At 44.6% G+C, this 9832-nt stretch overlaps 1 protein-coding gene across 1 annotated transcript; it reads left to right on the forward strand.

The window, feature by feature from the left end:
• Positions 1–5118: 5118 nt before the first annotated feature.
• klf4 (Kruppel-like factor 4) lies at positions 5119–9187 on the forward strand. The gene is made up of 5 exons (XM_017407507.3): positions 5119–5407; positions 5505–5613; positions 6126–6993; positions 7438–7608; positions 8052–9187. Exons 1-5 carry the CDS (start codon positions 5403–5405, stop codon positions 8225–8227), a joined length of 1329 nt encoding a protein of 442 aa, XP_017262996.1. The 5' UTR covers positions 5119–5402; the 3' UTR covers positions 8228–9187.
• The last annotated feature ends 645 nt before the right edge of the window (positions 9188–9832 follow it).

Raw genomic sequence — 9832 nt, forward strand, 5'->3', positions numbered from 1 at the left:
GTTGGTGCTCAAAGTATGTATTGGGGATGGCTCTCAGCAAGGTCCATACCAAATTTTAGGTCTATATCTGTAATATTGACTGAGTTATATCCATTTTTGTATATGATAAGGTTGATTAACTGTGGGAGCCATCTTGAAGGTGTACATTTAGAGATACTTTTCTGAAAGTATGATTGAAATCCATTCAGGGATTCATGAAATATTTTGCAAACAGACAGGGTTGACACCAACAAGTAATGCCAATGTTTCAAACAAAGTTCTTTCATGATTTCTTAATGCTTCAGAGTTTGTGTTGAGGATGAGTCTCAGCTACTACCACATCAAACATTACGCCAATATCTGTAAAATTGACAGAGTTGAAGCAGTTTTGTGTTTGCTAAAGATGATTAGCTGGGGCAGCCACTTTAATAAATCATGCAGAGTCAAAAAGTTAACCATTTATAAATGTACATCCAATGATTATTTCCTGAGAGTTTCAATAAAATCTGCCCACTGGTGCATGAGATATTTTACTAACAGACAGACAAACAAACATAAGGAAATTACATTAACACCCGCCTTCTATGGTGGCAGGCAATAATGAAGTTATAAACTTCTTGTCGTATAATTCAGCTAAACATTTTTTGGTTTTATAAAAGTACTTTCGTAACAAAAAAACACAAATGTTTGGAGCTGAAGTTCAGATTACTGCCAAGTTATTTAGCTGAACATAAATCTCTTTCTACTTTGACGATCTATTACTTTTTCAGTTTACTTTTCAGTCAACCGGTATCGTTTTCTGCTTTTCTCACCGCATTCCTGCACATTTTATGGGTTTTTCCTCTTAAAGTGTCACAAACTGTAGAAACCGAGGGAATAATTCACTTGGCTCTCCGTTGTTGCCAGTTCTGTTCGAAGAGCAGGAATCTTCCTCGGCGTTTTCGCATGGTGTCAAAACCGAATTAAGGTTCCCGCATACATGTATAATTGTATTAAATCTAAAGTGGGGCTAAGAAAGGGGGGGAGGAAGTACAGCAGAGAGATTCAACAAAGCGTCACTCGACTTTCACAAATTAAGGGAAGAATGAAAGCTATTTTTTAATTACCGAACAGCATCTGGAAGAGAGCTCCAAAAACCTCAATATCTGGAGTTATGATCTCCTGATACTCATATTTACTTGGGTGCCTTCCAGTAAGTGGGTGTGTGTGTGTGTGTGTGNGGGGGGGGAGTGGACGTGACTGAGGAACAGCAGGAGAAACAATAAGGGGAAAGTCAGAAATCTGAAGGGGTGTGCAGATCGTTTGTCCGGTATTCACGGTTTTACAAGGTTTTGCAAACTGAGGAACAGTTTATTTGAACGTGACACGAGGCGCGAATCGTCTCCGGCGCCACTTTCAGCTCAGCCAAGAAAAACACCTGAGCTCAACTGCTGATAGCCACGGAAGTACAAACCTCGGGACACCTTAAGTTCACACACACACACCTCTCCTGGCTGACACCATTTCCTCATCCTCACCACATCCGATTCTTATCTCACCACAGCTTTTGACATCATGTCTGTGGCCAATCGGAAAGAATTGTCTGCGGCGATGTTATCACAGATTGCTCCTTCCGACTTGAGTAATACTGGCGTCACGTTAACATGGTCCTTACAACGATTTGGTGTGAGTTTCTAAAATTGTCATGACTTTATTGTGTCTGGGACAGACAACAGCACCCAGCGGTGTCATCTTCTCCATCTTTATGTGTTTTCTCTTCCCCTCTGCTGTCTGTCATTATTCCAAAGCAGAGCACCTCAGCTGTCAAAGTCAGGTTTTTGTTTTGAGGATCACTTTCGAAAGCATTATCCCCCATCATAAAGAAATTGGCTGTAATGACATAGCCTGCATTGTCTTGGTACCTGAGTTGGGAAGCAGGAGACAGAGTGACGAAAGATAGTTTGAAGTCCTTCACGTCTCTGCAAACATTTCAGGAAGTCTGATAAACACGTATGTTCATTTTCACATAATACGGCTTTTCAGACAATAAACAGGATGCCCTCCTTCAATGGAAGCTATGCCATTTTTGTTTCCCCACAGGTTTTTATTTGCTAAGCTCCGAGCGCTCATTGCAGCTTTGGACTTTTGCAGACGTTTGCGGCGAACGTGTCCTGGTTGGAATGACGGCACGTTTGTTGACATGCCCAACAGACGACATCCTGATGCAGCAGGATCAGCAGGCGAGCGCTTTGTTTGCTCTTGCAGTGAACTCTTGAGTCAAAGTGTCTAATTATGTTGGACAGCGGGGCTTGTGTTCGCTCTCAAATTGTGTGCAAACAGAGCGAGGGCTCAGCTCAACACAGGTGAGATGGGGCTTTTTCTTCAAACAACGCATTTGTGTTAACCTTTTTTTTTAACATTTAAAAAAAGAGGCTGGTTTGTTTGTTCATTTTGAAGGAAAACAATAAAGGTTGCTTGCATAAGATAATCTTGATTAGGACATTTTTTCTGAACCGTTTTAAGAAACACATAATCTGGAATTTTGGCTATGAATAAATCATAATTTGCTACAAACATGCTTATTTATGGTCAAAAAGCAAAACAAAGAAAGAAGATTCATCTATTTTATCAAAATAGTTTGAAACCACTATTTTCCAATAAGTTTAAATTTAAATGCCATTACATTTATCATTTAATGAAACACTTTTAACCTTATGGAAGTGGTCTCTTCCTGAATGACAACACACCTCCAAAGGGCTCTCAATGAATCAAATGTGATCACACTGTTAAAACAGTCATAACAGATCCATCCTTTCATCTATTTTCAATCGCATATCCAATAGAGACTGCAGACAAAAGCAGGTCAAGGAGAGAAGACCAGATTTGCCTCTCTCCAGTGACATTCTCCAGCTCCTCCTGGAGGCATCTAAGGTGTTCTCAGAGGCTGGAGGGGATATACAATCCTTCCAGCTGGTTTTGGGTTTGCCCCATGGTCTTCTCTGGGTGGGAAGTGCCAGCAGATATCCTAATGAAATACCTCAGCTGACCCCTTTCTATGCAAAGTTGACAAATCTCCTCACCCTATCCATAAGGCTGAGTGCACATGCCCGACAGAGGAAGCTCATTTGTATCTGGGTTCTTGTTCGTTCGGTCATCGTCCGTGTCTCATGACCATAAGAGAGGTTTGGAACCTAGATGGTCCAGAGGATCAAGAGCTTTGCCTTCTGGCACAGATCTTTCTTCACCATATCAGACTGGAGTAACGCCCTCATTACTGCTGACAATGCCCTGATCTATCCATCTCCTGCTAAATCTCACCATCGCTCATGATAGAGACAATGAAATACTTGAACTCCTCCACCTTCAACACCAACCTGCAGAGAGCATTTTGCCTTTTTTTGTTCCCCCCTGGTTGAGAACAAGTCCAGTTCACACTGAGGGTCATGCCTTGAAGACCCCAACAGAACTATGGCAGCTGCAAAAAAGCAGAGATGCCGCCCTGAAGTCCCAAACCAAACACCCTCCTCTCTACAGCTGAACACCCCAAACAGGATCAAATACGGAAGATCAGAGATAGTAGATACTTTATTAAAGTGAGAGAAGTTATGTCACCGCAGCCAATAATAATAACATCAATTATAACGATAGCATTCTGCACCAGAATTAACAAAACACCAAAATATGTTTTATTTTTTTCAGCTGAGATCCAGGAACTCACGGAATCAATGCCAAGGCACACCGAGGCTGTGATAGTGGAACAGAGAGACCCAAGACCTCGCAAAGGTAGTTAAAGGGACAGTTCAGATTATTTTTAAGTGATTTTAAGCTGAGTAGTTATGAGTTATTAGTGTGTTAACTGCCGTAGACAGCAGTCAAAGTGATCCCAGGGAGAATGAGGGAAATTTTCCAATAGGGAAGTAAAGCTACCACAAAATCCACTACATAGTGTTAGATTGAACAGTTATAAAATTATTGTGGGTTGAGCTGTCTTAGATTCACTCTTAAATGGGCCATTTCTCAAGTGGAGGTTACCTTGACTCCTCCACGAGTATTTCTCCTTGATTCTCCTAACAGAGGTCTGTCTGACTGCTGTCTATTGCATGTAAGACACTAACAACTGATCTCTGCTCCACATAAAACCACTTCAAGAAATTTAAGTATTGGTTTAGGTTTTATTTTATGTTAGGGCATTAGAGATGCATACACAACATATTATTTATTAAAATGTTCTAATTTTCTTTTGGTCCAGACCTTCTTTTAGACTCGTGGAAAGAAATAATAAAAAAATGCACATATGTTTAGGAGTATTTTTTATCTTTTAAATATTCATGCAAATCGATGCTTTGATAATTATTGCTGAAAGCAACATTCAGGCCTACAGGCTTAAGTGAACAAAGTGGCTGCTTAGGGTCCCCAGGCCGGCAGGGGGCCCCCAAGAGCGTTAGAATATTCACTTAAAACAAGCTGACCTATAGAAGTTGTAATAAGTATAACAGAGTGTTAAATTAGTGCTAAATTATTTATGTCTATTTCTTGAGTCTAACCTGGATCATATTTCATGCACACTTGGGATATTTTGCTAACAGACAGACACACAAGGTTGACTTTAATGGTCCTGCACAATGTGTAGCACTCCAAGTATGTGTTACGAATGACCCTCAGCTACAGCAAAACCCCATTTTATTTCAATATCTGTAAAACTAAATGCGTTTTGGGGATATTTTTTTGTGTTTGCTAAGTTCCATTAGCTGTGGCAGCCATCTTGAATCGGGCCCTCCAAGTGAATTTCCGCTTGGGGCCCAGTCCAACCTCAGGCCACCCCTGCCTATAGGTGAAAATTAACGTCATTATTTTAATTGGAGTAATTAAAGCAGCCGTGCCGGTCTGCGCGCGGCAATTAAAAGGCCTTTAAAGAACAATGTACGTGAATAAACGCAGAAAGGGCTGTTGCTATGAATATAAACAAACCCACTCCGCCTCACTCTCTCTCCCCACTGCCCCACCCCCGGCTCGGCTCCCTCCTCCTCCTCCCCTTGCTCCTCCTCCTTCTCCTCCTCCTCCCCGCGCTAATGTTTTCCTGGGCCGGTTGCTAGGCGACAGAAGGCGTTTCCCAGTGATTTAAGGATACCTCTCACGCGGTTTCCTCACTCAGCTCAGACTGCCGCCGGGTCCCAGCACGGCAACAGGCGGGAGGGATTCCCCTGTTCGTCGCCTCTCTGTCTTCTCCCCCTCCAGAGCGCTTTTTTTTTTTTTAATTTTTTAATATAAATTATCAATTTACCGGTATGTCCTGGAATCAAAGCGCAGCGTCCATTACGGAGCAGAAAGTTTAAAACCACAGAGGACGAGGAGGGCATTTATTTCACCAAAAGAGAAAGCAAGAAACTTAAAAAAAAAAAGAAAAAGGCACTTGCATTGAAGAATAGCTGACCGGACTCTAACTGATGAGGTGAAACTTTGGAATTATCTTCTCCTGGATCTGTCTGCGGGGATTTACGTGCTTTATTTGATTTTTTTCAATTTTTTTCCCTTGTGTGTAATTTCAGGCAGCCTCCAAATGACGTCGAGATGGCATGTGGAACCCTACTCCCATCTATATCCACGTTCACCAGCGAGCTCACTGACAGGAGCAGACCCATAGGAAGTGCCTATCCAGTGAGTAGTCTGTGGTCACTTCTTCCTGCAGCCGTGGGCATCAAAGAGTCTGTCAGAGGTGGTGGTGGTGGTGGGGTGGGGGGGCATGGAGTCTATTTAGAGGGTGTTTGTTTTCCCGGGAAGCTCCCCGTGTTATTACTGCAGTCAGGGCTTGACACCAGGCTCTGCTGCTCCTGCCGGGGCGTGCACCAGTGTACACAGCCCAGCAGGTCTTCAGGGATACTGTGCTGAAGCGGGCATAATGCTGATGCCAGCTCCGATTAGCGTCGTGTTCTCATTAGATTCTGCGTGTACCCTCTCGAGGTCCGGCTCTGCTTACCTGCGCCGCTCGGTTTGCCTCACCCAAGTGTTTCAGGGAACTTTTCTGCACCCGAGCAAGTCCCCCTAGCTCAGCTGTCGAGGCTTCTGCTCTTTCGTTGTCTTCCTTTTGCCCCCACCCCGAAGTCAGAGAGGAGAAACATACGCGTGAGACACAAACAGGTCATTTATGCCGTCTTAACTTTCTCTTTTAGAAATGGAAGGAGGAGCTGTCCCATCTTAAGCGATCCAGTGTGCCAGCAGGAAGCCTCTGCTCCGACCCGGAACACCCCACTGCCACCAGCATAACAAGCACCAGCATGTCCAAGAAGGACACGGAGCCAGACCTGGACTTAGACTTCGACTTTATTCTGTCCAACTCGATTCTGCAGCAGCAGCAGCAGCAGCAGCAGGAGGGCGCCATGGTGTGCAGCTCTGCTCAGGCCATGTCCTCCTCCCCCGGCTCCTTCACCTCCTCTTACCAGCTTCCCTCCCCTCAAGACACTGCCAGTGAGCTGCTCTATACCATCCCAGACATCAGCGACGTCTCGCCCTCGGGGGGCTTCGTGGCGGAGCTCATGAGGCCCGAGTTGGACCCCGCGTACCTTCAGCCCACCAGCCTCCACGGCAAGTTTGTGGTCAAGACAACAATGGACATGGGGGAGTACAGCCAAGGCATGAGCGTGAGCAAGGCCTGCGTCGGCGCGGCGTCGGACCCGGCGCCGTCCCGCGTCTCGCCGTCCTTCGCGTGCCACAGGATAAAGCAGGAGAACCCCGGCAACTGCACCATCTCGCAGCCCATGGACCTCCACCTGGCGGGGGTGAACTCTCAGGGCCGAGGGAGCCAGCAGCAGCAGCAACGACCCAGCCATTTGGATCTACACGGGTTCCCAGGCGGAGGACGGGCCATGGCGAGCAGCAGGCTATCCTCGTCCTCGTCCCTCTCACCGGACCATCCTCTCAGCCGGGAGCACCAACTGGGCCACCCCATCTCTCAGATCCCGCTACCTCCACAGGGGTACCACCATGGCGCCAATCAGGGCTACCCCTCCTACCCTCAGACATCGTCCCTGCAGTACCCAGGTCATTCTCCCTTTTCTGTTTTACACGTCCCTGTCATCTGAAAATGTGGAAAATCTATAAGATTACTTCAATTCAAATATATGGGTTGACAACAGAACAGATTAGCTGATCTAGTAAATCTTTGCCTGTTTAAAGAAGCCAGCAGGTCAGAAGGTGGGAACTCAATCTATTGGCTTGAGGATCTTTAAAAATAGCTCGACTAAATATAAAACATGGCCACGCAGATATATTTGGTTAATAAAATAAGCTTTGTTTACAGTTTGAAACTCTCTAAGCTCTACTTTATGATGTTCCTAATAAGGGTGCTCCAAAACAGGCTTTAATGTTTTTATATAAAGCCTCCATAATACAAAATGATCGATTGTTTTCTTGTTTACACAATAATGCGATTAAAAAAAAAAAGCTCAGTGATGACGGTGTTCGATGATCTTCCTCGCTCTGCAGAGGCCCTCATGATTTCCAGCGGGGACTGCCTGCCGGAGGAGCCCAAACCCAAGCGCGGCAGGCGCTCCTGGCCGAGGAAAAGGGTGGCGACGCACACGTGCGACTACGTTGGCTGCGGGAAGACGTACACGAAGAGCTCCCACCTGAAAGCCCATCACCGCACGCACACAGGTACGCGGCTTCTTCGACCGCCGCTCTCCGTCGGCCTTGCGGTGCGTCCGCGGTCACTCGTGTCTCCCAGAGCTGCGCGGCGTCGTGTTGTCACTGTCAATAAACACAAACGGCCTCATGAGTTGCACATTCTGAACAAACACTTTGCATTATTGAGTCATAATGGAGGTTAGATGGGTGGGGGATGGAGTACAGGGCGACTGTTTGGCAGGTGCAGTAAAACAGGTTGATACTGATCCCTGCTCAAACACAAACCCTACAGGCTGATTGCTGTGGCCATTTTTTTTTTTCCTTCTTCTTTTTGTACACACGAGCTGCGGGACAGGATGGATTTCTTTTCTCCTGGAGGTGGGGAAGCGGGGGGTTATGTTAACCTTAGGGCCCATACTAACCGCTCCATGTGCATTGTGTGTTTTTCTTCTTCTTCTTCTTTTAAATCAAAGGGGAGAAGCCCTACCACTGCGACTGGGAGGGCTGCGGCTGGAAGTTTGCACGTTCGGACGAGCTCACTCGCCACTACAGGAAACACACGGGCCACCGGCCGTTTCAGTGTCAGAAATGTGACCGGGCCTTTTCCAGGTCGGACCACCTTGCCCTCCACATGAAGAGACACTTATGAGACTTTGTCGGAGAAGGACGAGGGGACAAAAGCTGAAGGCTTCCAGGACAGAGAAAGAAAGAGCGAGAAAAAAAGAGTTTATATATATATATATGTCTTTATGGAACCCTGAACAAACTCCTCCTCAACACGTTTTAAAAACTTGCCTTCAAGCTGGCGTCAAGCAGCAAGACAAGCTGTGGTGTTCATGGCGAAAAGAGCATTTCTCCTTTAGGAGCCTTTCCTCTCAAGACTGATCCTTGGCACGCTCGTGCGGGGGACTCGACAAAACCTCTCAGCCAGGGTTGTAAAACTTTTATGAAAAGGGACCAAAACTGGAATTTGTCTTATTTAACCGACAAAACTTGGAGGACCAGGTGCCAGCAGCTTTTTTTTATTTTATTTTTTTGTAACTGGAAATGTCAGGGAAACCAGGAGCAACAGACAAAACATCTCCAGAGGCCTTCCTACCAGCAACATGCCACGTTCACACCACACACTGTTCAAAATACTGTATTAACAAATCTATTTATATCCAAGTTTCATCTGCCGTGCCATCCTTTTTCAGGTACAGCGTTAATTTATACAGAACGGTGCTCAGTATCTCAGAAGGAGGTTTCTTTTTAAAAGCAATAAAGGTACCAAAGATTTTGAGAAATGGTTAAAACAAAAAAAAGGGGAAAAGATAAAGTGCCATAAAGTTGTCGGTGAAACGTCTCTTCCACAATCAATCTTCAGGTGAACGCTTTCCTTCCATGGCGATGGCAATCTTTTTTTAATGCACTGCAGCTGCAAAGTGCAATAATTTATATGAAACATTCATATTTTTGTATTGAACGAGTAACTCTGAACAAAGACTTGCTTTTGTTTATAGCCAAAATATGTAATATAATGTCGACTTTTGTACATTTGTAAATAAAAATGCTTTGGTATTGTTTTGTATTACACTGTATAATGAAATAAAACGTATTTGAAACGACAGAAGTGGCGTTTTGTGCCAAAGAATGCCTTTGCTGACATTTGCCGAGGAGGCTGAACGGGACTTGTGGACGCCGAAAGAAGCAGAACGACTGCTAAAAATGTCAAAAGACTAGCCGAATGTAAAGCAGGCCAGCTATGAGCAAGAAGTAGCAAACTGCTGGTTAAAGCTACAAGTAGCAAACGGCTAGCTGAAAGCTAAAAGTAGTAAAACAGGAGCTAAAGGCTAGCTGAATGGTAAAAATAGCAGAGATGTAGCATAAGTCGAAAAATGAGCAAGTGTGCTGATTTTGATGTATTTATATTGGGGAAATAGTTGTAAATAAAGTTTTTTTTTTTTTTTCATAAAAGTCACAAAAACTAGCATCTATCTCCTGAATAAGGTGAACAGTTTGATAAACAATACGCTAAAATAGCAAAAAGTATGCATGAATCTGCATTCACACAATAAATCCTGTTTATGCTCTTTTGAAAACAAACATATCTAATTAAAAGAAAACCCTAATATAGTCGAGGTTCCCTGATTATCTCCAGTAACTGTGGAGCACATCTAAACGGCAGCAGCAGCTAGCAGTCACCTCACGCACAATGATAATGGTGACACAGCCGCAGGGCGAGCGAGCACAATGATGTCCTTAAAAAAGAAAG

The sequence above is a fragment of the Kryptolebias marmoratus genome, linkage group LG14 (genome assembly GCF_001649575.2).
Source record: "Kryptolebias marmoratus isolate JLee-2015 linkage group LG14, ASM164957v2, whole genome shotgun sequence".
In the NCBI taxonomy this organism is placed as follows: domain Eukaryota; kingdom Metazoa; phylum Chordata; class Actinopteri; order Cyprinodontiformes; family Rivulidae; genus Kryptolebias; species Kryptolebias marmoratus.